The sequence below is a fragment of the Phocoena sinus genome, chromosome 3 (genome assembly GCF_008692025.1).
Source record: "Phocoena sinus isolate mPhoSin1 chromosome 3, mPhoSin1.pri, whole genome shotgun sequence".
Lineage (NCBI taxonomy): Eukaryota > Metazoa > Chordata > Mammalia > Artiodactyla > Phocoenidae > Phocoena > Phocoena sinus.
In genome coordinates, this window is record NC_045765.1 from 166,302,522 (window position 1) to 166,317,194 (window position 14,673).

General features: G+C 41.6%; 1 protein-coding gene across 3 annotated transcripts in view; it reads left to right on the forward strand.

The window, feature by feature from the left end:
• The window catches only part of SEMA5A (semaphorin 5A), a 477,269-nt gene that overhangs the window by 170,347 nt on the left and 292,249 nt on the right, over positions 1-14,673 (forward strand). For 2 of the 3 annotated variants that reach the window (XM_032627865.1, XM_032627867.1), the window contains exon 3: positions 4,369-4,565. In XM_032627865.1, coding sequence (XP_032483756.1) covers positions 4,445-4,565 — 121 coding nt within the window. In that variant the 5' untranslated portion in view covers positions 4,369-4,444. Of the gene's footprint in view, positions 1-1,486; positions 1,498-4,368; positions 4,566-14,673 lie in introns of those variants that run through there. The other variant, XM_032627866.1, reaches the window with a different exon arrangement.

Here is a 14,673-nt window from a genome sequence, read left to right on the forward strand (position 1 = left end):
ATGTGGGGCAGTGATACTCTACCTGCAGCCCTTTCCCCAGTGGACTGGTGAGGGTGCTCCAAATCTCCTTGCTCTGAACAGATCAAAATTACATCTAAAACAACTCTAACAGGACTTCCCTGGTGGCTTAGTGGTTAAGAATCCACCTGCCAGTGCAGGGGACACAGGTTCGAGCCCTGGTCCGGGAAGATCCCACATGCCGCAGAGCAACTGAACCCGTGCGCCACAATAGCCCTTGTGCCTAGAGCCCATGCATGCTCCACAGCAAGAGAAGCCACCACAATGAGATGCCCACGCACCGCAATGAGATGCCTGTGCACCACAACGAAGAATAGCCCCTGCTCGCCACAGCTAGAGAAAGCCCGCGCGCAGCAATGAAGACCCAAAGCAGCCAAAAAATAAAAATAAAATAAAATAAAACGCCTCTACTGGATGTTACTCTTTTTAGACTTAATTTCTTATTTTATATTGGAATATAGTTGATTTACAATGTTGTGTTAGTCTCAGGTGTACAGCAAAGTCATTCAGTTCTACATATACATCTAGCCATTCTTTTTCAGATTCTTTTCCCATATAGGTTATTACAGAATATTGAGTAGAGTTCCCTGTGCTACACAGTAGGTCCTTGTTGATTATCTATTTTATATATAGTAGTGTCTATGTGTTCATCCCAAACTCCTATTAAGATACGTCATTTGGTAAAATGTCATGTCATAAGTCTCAGGTCAGAGGGAGAAGAAAGATGGGCTGCTTCATGTATTTGCCTCCAGACTGGAGTTCAAGAGCAGTCTCCAGTTTTGCAGACTGTGACCCCTTTTCCAAGAGTGAAATTAATCATACTTTTAATTTTAAAACCCAGGAAAAAATAGCACGTGTGCCTCCATTGCCCATTACAATGTACTGGCCTGGTCAGGGATTATGGACCCATTGGACAGATGTATCCTTGGCTCCCAGTTTTTCTCTCCTTTCCTTCCCCCACGTTCATGCTCAGACTCTCTCCCTCCTCTGGAAACCATACTCTTGCCTCATCATGATTTGCAGCCCCTTCACTTTTTTCTCTGCCTAATTTGAACATTTCCATCCATGGGAGGATTGAGTCAATGAGGCGCAAAATATGGAGACTGTGAAATTCAATGTACCTCCACTTGGTGTTTTCTCCATGTTGACATATCACCATGTACTCGTGTGCACACCCCTTTTTAAAGAAGAGGCCCCTCTCCTCCCTTTCATAACCACCCTCTCTACTGGAACCTTAATAGTTTGCCACCCCTGTTTTTCTGGATCTTATACCACCTCTCCCTCTTAAATCTACAGTCTCTTCTCCACTCACCACTCAGAAAAGAAGCCACATTTAATGATTTGTTTTCTGTACCCTAAAATTTTCTGAACTTTGGTCCTTCCGTACTTACCTGATTTCATTGAATTTTCTGGGGTTACCTAGCATTCAAGTTACCACAGATATTCTGTCCCACTTTTGCTTCATCTGTTCCCTTCTTGGTTTCTCATGTCATGGACTCTGTCTCCTGTTTTTCTGAAACTGACCCCAGAGTTGACCATTGACTGTCCTTTTTTTTTTTTTTTTAACATCTTTATTGGAGTATAATTGCTTTACAATGGTGTGTTAGTTTCTGCTTTATAACAAAGTGAATCAGTTATACATATACATATGTTCCCATATCGCTTCTGTTGCGTCTCCCTCTCTCCCACCCTCCCTAGCCCATCCCTCTAGGTGTTCTCAAAGCACCGAGCTGATCTCCCTGTGCTATGCGGCTGCTTCCCACTAGCTATCTATTTTACATTTGGTAGTGTATATATGTCCTTTGACTAAAGCCAGTAGTCTTCACTCTACCTCATCAGGGTACAGTGGACGAGGCCTCTTTTTATTTTTTATTAAAAAAAAATTTTAACATCTCTATTGGAGTATACTTGCTTTACAACGTTGTATTAGTTTCTGCTGTATAACAGAGTGAATCAGCTATACATATACATATATCCCCATATCCCGTCCCTCTTGCATCTCCCTCCCACCCTCTCTATCCCACCCCTCTAGGTGCTTTGGTACCAAGTTCATCTCCCTGTGCGATGCAGCTGCTTTCCACTAGCTAACTATTTTACATTTGAGACCTCTTTTTAAAATGTGTTATTTCTATCCTCCAACTTAACTTGGCTCCCATGGTGCTGTGTTCACTTGATGCGCTATATCTGTTCTCTTGTCTCATCTTCGTGTGGTTACTTTTCTTGAACAAATTCTAAATAAACACTTCTCTTTAGCCCTTTTTTTCTCTCATGCTTTCCCTTGGTGAGTCTCAACCACACCCATGATTTTAAACATTCCAAAGATTATATGCTGTCTCTGAATTCTTTTCTTTCCTGAGCATCCAACCTGGATTTTCCACAGTCAGCTGCATTTCCTTAAATATTCTCTTGGCATCTTAAACCCAACATGCACAAAACCAAATGATCATATCCTCCTCTAAAACTTCTTCTGTTGATTATCATATTTTGAAAAATGGCATGACTGTCCTCAAAGTGACTCACATTCTTTATCTTCAGTCCATCTGTGCCTCTTCGCTTTCTGTTCCTCCCAATTTAACAGATTAGAACAATAACCATTTATTATATTTGGGGGTTTCCTAACCCCCAAATATAACACTTTGGGGGTTAGGAAATTGGACAGCGCTCAACTAGTTGATTTCTTTGCTCTTGTGATACTAAAGTGGTTTCACTCAGTGGGTTTCAGCTTTACTCATATATCAGGTGCCTTGGTGGGGCTGGCTGGGAAGCTGGGCTTAGTGGGAAACATCACCAGGAGGACGTATATGTGGTCTCCCTGGCATGACAGTTTCAGGGACATTGGGCTTCTGACCCAGTGTCTCAGTGCCCCAGAGGAGACAGGAAGTAGAAACTGCTAGCCTGTTAGGGTATGGGCTTGGAAACTAGGGTACCATCACTTCTGTTGTATCTGACTGAGCAAAGCAGTCAGAGAGCCAACCCAGATTCAAGAGAGGGGGTGAAGATCCAGCCTTCAGTGGGAGGAAGGTCGAAGAAGCTGTGGACATCTTTAATTTTCTGTACTTTGCCTGACCCATCACACTGAGTGTTTGCTGGGTTTACCTTAATTTCTGTTCACATTGACCCCACCTGAAGTCACAGCTTCCTTTCTTTCTCTTCTGAACAATTGCTGTATCTTCAATTTAACTTCTCGACCTTTCTGCTCTTCTTTAGCTGATTTCCTGTGTATGCTATGGTGAGAATGATTACTATGTCTTCTAATGTTAATACATTGTGGTAGCTTATTGCCTAAAAATAGAGACCTCAGACCTTAGTATCATTCATTCACCTTCCAAATCTTAACCTAACATTCTCTCTAAGCTGCTTTCCATTTCTCCCCTTTCTGTCCCCTGGGGTCAAGTACAGTAAACTGTTCCCAACACATGTTGCCTACTCATTCCACTTGGCCCTCCAGTGCATCATTTCATCCTCTTCTGGATTACTTCCAGAAGTCTCCATCTGTTGAAATCCTCTTTATCCTCCACGATTAAACTCAAATATGAAGTCTTCCTCTGACCCACCCTTGATCTCTCTAAGTAGCAGTCGTACTCTCTCTCCTAACCCCCATAGCGCTCCTGCTTCTTTTTATGATTTTCTAACAGCTTGGATTATAGTTATTTTTATAAGCCTATCTTATTTTAAAGCTTATTAATCTTTTAAATTATTCATAATCTTTAAAGTTTCCCAGCTCCCAGCACGGCAATTTCATTTCACCCAGTAGGTGCTCCATATAGGTTTTATTTGATGCACACCTGATCTCTAGCCAAAAACTTTGCAGGAAGGTCATCTGTAAATTTCAAAGGAGAAATGCACCCACTGTGGGTGATTTTTAAGAGTTGGGTAGATAGTATTAATCAGGTTATTAGTCAAGGACAATGGTCATGGCCTTATTTAATAGGGGCTTTTGTATTTTGAAAAGGGAAGGGGAGGGCTTCTTAGGGCATCCACATGTAGATCTGCATTTGCACGACCGGCCGAGAATGATGTTCCAGGGGAAAACCAATCGATGGTCACAACGCTGAAACTGAATTCTTCATGGGGGTGGGGACGATGGCGACTTGATAGAGCTTAAACTTGAACATTCTTCTTTTATAATCAATGGGTTATCTCATAAAATTATTGGGAGGAAAAGAGGTCTAGATTGAGACATACATTATTACTCACACATTTCTGAAATATCTCCTAGAAGAAGGTGTGTTTGTCCAAGCCCTGCAAGGCTCTTTTTTTTTAAAGGGCGTGATGGGGCTTTACTAAAAGACTAGCCACCAGAAAACGTGAACCCATGTTAATGCTCTTGTTCTCCTTTGCGTGTTTTAGGCACTTTCCCCACATGACGGGACGACGAGCTTCTGGTTAAAGACAAGTGTCCAGAGCCTAAGGTCTCCTGCCCACCATGAAGGGACCCTGCATCATTGCATGGCTCTTCTCAAGCCTGGGATGGTGGAGACTCGCCCAGCCGGAGACAGACGCATCTCAGTGCCAGAGAGCAGAGCACCCGGTCATTTCCTATAAAGGTGAGGGTCGAACATGCTCTGATTGCAAAGGCACCATTTAAATGCTCGTTGCATACTCAGAATAGCAGTGGTTATCACTCTATCATTCTGTGAGTCTTGTTTTAGACATTGTTTAAAATCAGAGCAAAAATACAAAATCCCCCATCGCAAGAGTTTCATATCCTGAAACTGATCACTATCTTAAGAAGAAGCCTCAGCCATAAAAAGAAACGAAACTGAGCTGTTGGTAATGAGGATGGACCTAGAGTCTGTCATACAGAGTGAAGTAATCAGAAAGAGAAAGACAGATACCATATGCTAACACATATACATGGAATCTAAGAAAAAAAAATGTCATGAAGAACCTAGGGGTAAGACGGGAATAAGGACACAGACCTACTAGAGAATGGACTTGAGGATATTGGGAGCGGGAGGGGTAAGCTGTGACAAAGCGGAGAGAGATGCATGGACATATATATACTACCAAACATAAGGTAGATAGCTAGTGGGAAGCAGCCGCATAGCACAGGGAGATCAGCTCGGTGCTTTGTGACCACCTAGAGGGGTGGGATAGAGAGTGTGGGAGGGAGACGCAAGAGGGAAGAGATATGGGAACATATGTATATGTATAACTGATCTGCTTTGTTATAAAGCAGAAACTAACACACCATTGTAAAGCAATTATACTCCAATAAAGATGTAAAAAAAAAAAAGAAGAATCCAAGCTCAGAATTATCATAGGCAGAAAGTCCCATTGTTGAGGCCACTTTTACTTAACAGGTGCTGTCAGCCTCCTAGGCATTTGAACCGGGGGAGAAAAATGTGATCCACAGAAATAACAACAAAACCAAGCAAAACAAAAAAATTCTTCATTTCAGCATTTCCCAACAAAGCCTTAGTCCCACCACACAATGTACGCCTTTATCTCTGGCATTGCGTGGCAGACAGCATTGGTTTACTGTCTCAAATATGCCTACATATCTGTAGGATCAATTGATTAGTGTGTATACACATTCTTTTCTTCTTTAATCCATCAAAATTTATTTAGGGTTCTTTACACCCTGGACATTTCTAAGCATTTAAGGTGATGAGTAAACTAGTCTTTGTCTCTGTCCTCAAGGAACTTGCTCTTATATCAGGAAACTGAGTATAATTAATCAGACATTGTGTTTTAATAATTCATCCAATGAATAGTTTTGTGGTCTGTTATTTTATAACTTTGTATCACAAAAAGATTTGAAATATATACAAAAATAGAAGAGTCTAAGGAACACCCAGCCCCTGTATTTATTAATCCCTGGCCCACCTTTTTTCTTGTATATCCCCACCCGTGCTCTACTCACATTCACCAAATTATTTTGAAGCAAATTCAAGAAATAATATAATAGTGCCATAATATTTCACTTCTTGGCTATCAAAGATAAGGAATTCGTAATGCCGTAATCACACCAAAACATCAGAAACCCAGACAAAAACCAATGCCATAAAATTAGCAAACGTCCAGTGAGTACTGTGAGAGCCCTGATGGTCACAGGAATGCTTGTGCCTTGTTCTGGTAACAGTTGAACTGAGTCAGGAAAGGAAGGACCTTCATCTATTGCAGTTGGCTGATGTCGTCGGTTGCAGTTGGCTGGTGTATGTCTTGAGTCTCTTCATCCTTCACTGTGTTTTGTTGTTGTTGCTCTCCCCTTGCAAATTAATTTTTAAAGAAGCTTGAGTCCATCATCCTGCAGTTTCCACAGTCCAGGGTTTTCCCAGCTTCCCATTGCTGTCATTCGGACGCTCTTCCGTCCTGAACGTGTCTGTAAATTAGTAGTGATATGCAGAGGCGGCCCAGATTCAGGTGTGCATCTTTGTGTCTCCGCTGTGTCACGGGTGGTGCTGTGTCCTTCAACGGGATGTGAAATGATCCGTCATCGAGGGTCACGGCCTAAATCTCCTGATTCATTCACGGGTGGAAAACTGGGAGTTTTTAATTTTACTATTCTTTTTTCATTTAATGGCTGAAATATTTCTACATAAAGTAACTTTTCCTCCTCAACTATTTGAATGCCCTGAGGGTGCAACTGACATAGGAAAAGCAGAGTGAATGCTTACTTTTCTTCCCTTTACCATTTTTGTAAAGAGCCTACTTAGTTGGCTCTCCAGCATTATCCAGAGGGGACAAATTAAATGTTATGTTTGCTTTTTTTTTTAAAAAAAAGTGGTTATTAGAATTATTTTTAATACATGGATTTCAATATTTGGTAGATTTCCATCCCTTGCAGCTTATGTTCTTACAGATGGTGAAATTGTCACATTTCAGGCCTAGGGGAGCCTCTTGAGGTTGGCCCCTGAGTTCTTTGGCAACAACCCAAGTGGCCTTGGATGGCTTGATTATTCTCTAGGATAATAAGACTCCTCTTATCCATTTCCTTCCATCGACCTGAGAATCAGCCATTTTTATCTGATTCAAGCATAGGGGTGATCAAAGTCAGGTGTTTTCAGTGTATGGAGCTAAGGAAAACGTTCTTTAAAACACACCAGAAGTTGCTCTGGATACTTCCAGTTCATCTCCAGGACTCTAGGGACTTTCTGATCCTCTTCTATTTTATGGCTCTATCTTTCTCTCCTGTGCACAGAATCCTGTCCCTGCAGGTCAGCATAATTATTCCTTTGCCTTTTCCTGTAATTCATACTTAGTCATTTCAGAATAAAAGTTCTGTGCAACTTTAGTCCTTATTGAATACAGAAAACCCTTTCGGATGATTTTTCTTCTTTTCTTTTAGTCCTCAGGGTATAAATCTCACTGGAAAATGGAAGCAAAATTAGCACCTTGAAATGGAAACAATTTCCCTTTGTATGGTAGTGCCACCAACTCAAAATCCAGTTAATTTCATTTGTTTAATTTCACTTTTGATTTTTTGAGATTTTCAAAATTTACATTACATTATTCTGTAGTGTTTTAAAGTCAAATTAATAAAACAAGCGGTGTTCAGAGGAACTGTTTTCCTTACCTTGTTCACTCTCTCTGCCTTTAGCTTACTTATAGTTTATGCTTCTTTTTAAATATAAACCAAACTCCACACACACATACACATGCACATATATATTCATACCCTCTTTTCTTAAAAAGTAGCATGTATAGAATTTTCTCTATCTAGCGTTTTTTGACATCATGATATGCCCTGGAGTCTACGTTCCGGTAGTATGGGTTTATGTCACTTCTTCTCATGGTCACATAGCTCTCCTCTATGTAATGAACTCTAGTCTACTCAGCAACTCCCTGCTGGGAGAAGTGATCACGTATAGTGTTACAATGTGTAATGACTCCTACACACACATCTTTTGATATTTTTGCAAGTGTAACCTTGACAGAGATTCCTGGAATTGGAGTTGCTGGGTCAAGGGGTGAATGCAGTTGTAGTTTTGCTAGATACTCCCTGATTTCCTTTCATGAAGGTTGCACCATTTTGCATTCTCATTGCTCTGGATAGGAGTTCTCACTAGACTTTCCAACTGAATGCACTGTTAAACTTTGGGATTTGGGAAAACCCCGTAGCTCATAAATGGCATCTCAACATACTTTTAATTTTCATTTTTAAAATTTGGAGTGAACGTTCAACAGGCATTTAATAACTGCCTATATATGTACCGGGGGTCTGTGCTAAATATGGAGGAGATAGAGGTAAAAAACCTAGTTCGTGTTAAGGGTCTAGAATATCTTGAGGAATCTAAACCAGAAGGACCGTTGCATTACATTGTATTAAGGGTCCTCTCGGGTGTCTTTGCTGGGTGCTGTGTGAGCCCGGGGAAGGGGTGTCGGAACCAGACAGCCTGGGCTGTAGAGGAATGGTTAAGGAGGATTTCTAGGATGCAGCAGTGCCAGAGCTGAGTCCCAGATGATTGTTAGAAGGTGTTTATGAATCTCATGAGGGGCGCACAGCAGGTTTTGGCAAGTGTCGAGCACAGTAAGCCATGAAATGTCAGTTCAGATTACAGAGAGGAAGTAGAGGGAGATGAAACTTACAGTGAGGATTCAATAATGCACGGCATCAAGAGGCATCTCAAGAAGTCCCCCTCTTGTCTGCACAGGCTCACCTTGGAGGATGGAGAAATGCTGGCAGGAAGAGCAAATTCTGGGGCCGCTGCTGTGACCAAAGGGGGCAGCGATGAGGGCCTGAGCTACGGGAGTGGTAGCAGAAATGTAAAGAATTGGGTGGATTCTGGAGATTTGAAGAGGGAGTTGCTGATATTTTAAAGGATATAAGACAGGAGGAAGCAGGAGGCACTGAGAGTGAGCCCTGAGTTCTTGGCTGTTGGTTCCAGACGGGATAAAGAAGGGGAATCTGAAATGATATTAGATCGAGAAAGCTGAGTTCCTAGCTGCCATCAGATGGAGTTAACTAATTGAGAGCAGGTATCATGGGAACCAAGAAAGGAGAGCTTTTTCAAGAGGGAGGTGGCCGTCAGAGTGTCTGATGATGCAGCCAGTTCAAGGCACCTGTGGGCCAGAAGGTAGAGTGACAAACTCATCCTGATTTGCCCGAGACTTTTTTGGGATGCAGCACTGAATGCCCTACTGTCTTCTGGGAAAACTGGGACAGGTGGTTACCTTCCCAGAAACTCTGTCAGCAATGGTGTATTAGTTTCCCAGTATTCCTGTAACCACATACTACAAACTGGGTGGTTTAAAACAATCACAATATCTTCTCTCACAGTTCTGAAGGCTAGAAGCCCAAAAGCAAGGTGTCACCAGGGCCACGCTCTGAAAGCTCTAGGGAAGAGTCTTTGCCACTTCTTAGCTTCGGGTGGCTGTCAGCAGTCCTTGGCGTTCTTTGGCTTGTGGACCCATCACTCCAGTTCTCTGAGTCTGTAGTCACATGGCATTCTGTCTGTGCGTCTGTGTCTGTTTTCTCTTCTTTTTATTTATTATTATTATTATTATTATTGGCAGTACACAGGCCTCTCACTGTTGTGGTCTCTCCCATTGCAGAGCACAGGCTCCGGACGCGCAGGCTCAGCGGCTGTGGCTCACGGGCCCAGCCGCTCCGCAGCATGTGGGATCTTCCCGGACCAGGGCACGAACCCATGTCCCCTGCATCGGCAGGCGGACTCTCAACCACTGCGCCACCAGGGAAGCCCCCCTCTCTTCTTTTAATAAGGACACAAGTCGTATTGGGTTTAGGGCCCACCGTCACCCAGCATGACTTCATCTTAATTAATTACATCAAGGCCCTATTTCCAAATAAGGTCACAATCATCACAGGTGCGTGAGGTTAAGACTTCAACATATCTCTGGGTGGGCGTGGGGTGGACACATCAACCCGTAGCAAATGGCATTTATCAGAGCAGTTTCGCAGCAGTGCTGGGAATAAAACTAGATGCTCATGAGTGAAGGGACAAAGGTAAGGTGAAGAAATAGACATCAAAATTACTCTCTCAGTTGCCAGGGACATGAGCACAGGGAACGGCTTTTAAGAGAGCATTACTTAATCATCCTTAAATGGTACTGGTAAAGAGAGAAAAGACGGGGATATAATTGACTAGGCAAAGTCCTCGGGGCTATAGGAGGGGATAGGATACTGGGCACAGGTGAGGGATTAGCTCACAGGAAGGAGACCCCACCTCCAGCCAGCCCAGAGGGAGGGAGGCCAGGGCACCCAGGATGCAGGGCAGTTAGAGGGAGAGAGTACCTGGGGACCTCCATCTTGGCTGAGAAAGGAGTATGCAGGCCATGGGCCAAGAGTATGGGTACTTTAGGAAGGAAGTGCTTCTCTTAAGAAAGGATAAGACTGTTGATCAAAAACAGACATAAAAGATTCCCTGCGGTTGTACGGAGCCCAGTCAGTCCTTGAAGTGGCTCCTGTTATAGCTGAGCAGGTGGCCATGGCTATGCCCCATAAACACTCTTCTGTGCTCAATACAAGAAAGTTTGAGAAGGTATGATGAAACACTGATAAGAGAGAAATAAAGGGAGGGCTGGATCATTTTGATGTTTACCATCTTGGTTTCTGGGTACGTTTAAAATTTCATGATTTAGCATTATACGTTGGAGGCATTCTGCACAGGAGGCTGCTCAGGAAGAGTCTGCAGGAACATCTCAGTACAAGTAAGCACATTCCATTGAAGTCTTGATTTGATTTCCTTGGCTGGGCAGAAGGTGCTGGCAGGATCTTTTTTCCCAGCCTTGGGAAAGTATTTACCACTTCGGGCTCCGCTTGTCTTGTGGAGTTCGTTGCTCAACAAGCCCTAACAGCTTGCTGTGTTTGCAAGGGTACTCCCTTGACTGCATGTTCTGGAATATTTATCCCTGCTCGTGCAGTGGCTGCTAAAACACCCTGACCCGTGACAGACGCACCCTTCACACTTAGGTCCGTGTCGTTTACTTAAACGTCTGTTCCAATAAAGGGGGGAAAATAGTGACCCTTCAAAACAGCGTGTTTCTCAGCACACTTACTGAATCTCATAACTGTATCCAAAATGAGTTTTAAATGTTTAATGTCCGCTTAAGGCGATAGTGCCACATTCTGCTTTTGTTCGTTTAATGATTAAAGTTTACCCAGCACGCTCGCAATTTAGAGAGTGTGCTCCAGTTATAGGAATCGGGCAATTTCACATAACACACAGAGAAAGACCACCGCTGGGGTGAGTCATACCGTACTCAGGCTTACTTTGTCTTGTAGTTTTAATATCATGACTAATTTGGAGGCCTTTTTTCAGTGTCTTAGCTGACAGCACTTAGTATTTTTAAAATTTATTTCATTTGAAATATAGTTGATTTACAACGTTGTGTTAACGTCTGCTGTGCAGCAAATTGATTCAGTTACACATATATATACATAAATATACATATACATGTATATATGTGCACATTCTTTTTCATATTCTTTTCCGTTATGGTTTATCACAGGATATTGAATATATTTCCCTGTGCTCTACAGTAGGTCCTTGTTGTTTATCCATTCTATATATAATAGTTTGTATCTGCTAATCCCAAACTCCCAATCCATCCAGTCACCCACGTCCCCTCCCCCTTGGCAACCACAAGTCTGTTCTCTATGTCTGTGAGTCTGTTTCTGTTTCATAGATAGGTTCATTTGTGTCGTATTTTAGATTTCATATATAAGTGATATCATATGGTATTTGTCTTTCTCTTTCTGACTTACTTCACTTAGTACGATAATCTCTAATTGCATCCATGTTGCTGTAAATGGCATTATTTCACTCTTTTTTTATGGCTGAGTAGTACTGCATTGTATATATGTACCACATCTTCTTTATCCATTCATCTGTCAATGGACATTTATGTTGTTTCCATGTCTTGGCTATTGTGAATAGTTCTGCTATGAACATAGGGATGCCTGTATCTTTTTGAATTATGGTCTTGTCCACATATTTGCCCAGGACTGAGATTGACAGCACTTAATATTAATGCCCAAGATGACTTCTGCCGGCAGAATCAGGCCAGGTGCTGTTAATTCTCCTCTCAGCTCCCTGGGCTCTCTATCTGTAACTCCTGGATGTTCCTGCTGAGTGTCTTCCTACTTCTGGATTTGTTGTTTGGCCTGAGAATTGTTTTGGAACTTATGGAAGAACTGTATAGATGATTGACACTAGATTAGCAACATTTGGCCCCAGGTCTGAGGGACTCGAAATGGATATTCCAGCTTGTGCCATCACTGGGACCGGACTGGGATGTGGCATGTGGCCCTCGAGTTTAAACAACTGCCTTATCCCCACATGTAGCCTTGGGTGATTCAAAAAACCATGACCGAAAGGGGCCAACCCAGGATTTTATACTCGGGTTCTTTTCCCATACTACAGGATGAATGATGATTTTTCACGGATCCTGTGTTTTTCTTTCAAATGGTATAACTATATTCCATTGCCTTCCTGTTAAAGGCATTGATGTGTTCGGTGTTGACAATAAAAATGTGTGGCAAGTTCTGTAACTTTCTGTTGGTTCTTCTTTATGTTAACTTACTGGGAGCCCCAGCTCTTCCCTACCTCCGAGAGGCTGTCTTTCTCCCAGTCTGGAGGGTGTCATGTACACATTTCCTTTTTCCCTGTTAACTGCCAACCCTGCCCATGGACCTGCCTCTTACCACTTTTCACTTGACTGGCTCACAGACCTCGGGACCACTGGCATTGCTTGGCTCACCACCTGCTCCCCTTGGGGCTCCATACCTGTTCTGTGGCTCCTTACGTGTATCCCAGGATCCCGTGCCTTTCCCGTGTCCTCATGCATCTCCCATGGCTCTATAGCTGTTCTGTGGCTCTTCATGTGGCCTCACAGCCCCATGCACATATCAAGGCTCCATGCCTGTCTTGGGGCTCCATACCTATCCCATGGCCTCATGAACATCCCAGGGCTCTATACATGTCCCACGCTGCTCCCTTTTCTCTCTGGGTTTTTGCTGTGCGGTGTCTCATGCCCCAGACAGGCATGTGGCTTCATGATCCTGGCTGGATTTTATCTCTTCTCCTAGGATCTAGGACGCTCATCACCACAGGAGGGGCTGTCGTAGATAATTTCGAGTCCCTGTCAGGTTTCAGAGATTTCAGAGTCTTTGAACATGTAAAGACCTTGATTAAAATTGCTTACAGTATTTCTCCCTGTTCTTCTAGTCTCAGATCTCCCATTTGACCTTTGTAAATCATAAGTGTGTGCATGACTGCATGACAGTGGCCCACTTTCTCCAAGGAAGAATTAGGAAAATGTATTTTAATTAAAAATAGATTGCATAAAATTCATTTTAATATTTTCATGTGAATCTGATTAAATAATAGCAAGATACTGATTACTGTTGAAAAGTGTCTTGAACTCAATTCTTTTCTTTGTAAAAACTAAAATTTACATAAATCAAGTGTGATTCTCTTTGGTTTCATAACGGGTTATGAGTTATCCTCCTTTGCGTTTATTTGGGAAAGAAAAGTGTTGTTATGGATCCTATAAAAAGTCATTTGACCCATCAATAATTTAACTTCTGTTATCATGCAAATGACTGAATGTTTCATATAATGTAATCTCAAAATTATGTGGGCAAAATATTTGAACCTATATGCAAATGAAACAACTAAGGTATAAGTACACTGCCTATTCTATACGTTAAAAGCTGCACTTGGTAATACATTTTTTATTTTAAAGTCTGTTGCTAGTTTGCTATCTGAAAAAATGGAATATTAAAAAACACACCACTTTTCAACTCTGCAATGTAGGAATGTAATGATCATTCATGAGTGCATAGAGGTGTTAGAAGAAAATGCACTCACGGTAAAACCACTATGCATTATTCATTGAGTGACTTGGTTGTGATACCTGTGTTGTACTTTTATGTTGTTATTGATCTTCGATTGATGAAAACTGAGGGTCCCTGTTGTATGCTTTTTATAAACAATGATTAAGTTCTGATGAAAATAATTTATTGAGTTTTGAGAATGATCAATAACTTTTGGATTACTTTTGTGTTCTAGTGCCACTAATGAAATAATTTGTAAGATTCCACATCTATATTGTATCTTGAGATAATCAATTTTTGATTGATTTGTCTGGGTGGGGAAATAGTTTCTATTATTCTGAGACTGCAAATGGAATATTTTATAAGTTAAGTAGTTCAAAGGGATTGCATTAAAACTGGGGATAAGAGTTTGTGAAGTTATTGTCAAATGGAATACTTTATAAGTTAAGTAGTTCAAAGGGATTGCATTAAAACTGGGGATAAGAGTTTGTGAAGTTATTGTCAGGACTCTGATTTAAAACAATCATTTCATTGGGCCTCAAATGGTATGTTATTGTATTTTATTTATCTTTAAGCATATTATAGTCTTTGCAAGCATTAAATGGGCAATTCATCCCACAATGACGGTAGATAAAAATCTAATCCTTTTTTTATTTATGAGTAAGAGTTAGAGATTAAATGTAGGGTGAATAAACTTTTAATTAGCAATATTTTTTCTTGGATTTATGACTTCTTGTCTTCTTCTAATATCAAGGCAAGGTAATCTGCCATGGTCACATTTGAGGAGACAAAACATTACACCCGCTTCAGCAGACAGCAGTGCTGAAAATTTTCTGTTACCAATATAACAAATAAAAGACTACACTGAGGTTTCTAAAACTTATTTAGTTTGTGTACTAATTTAGTCA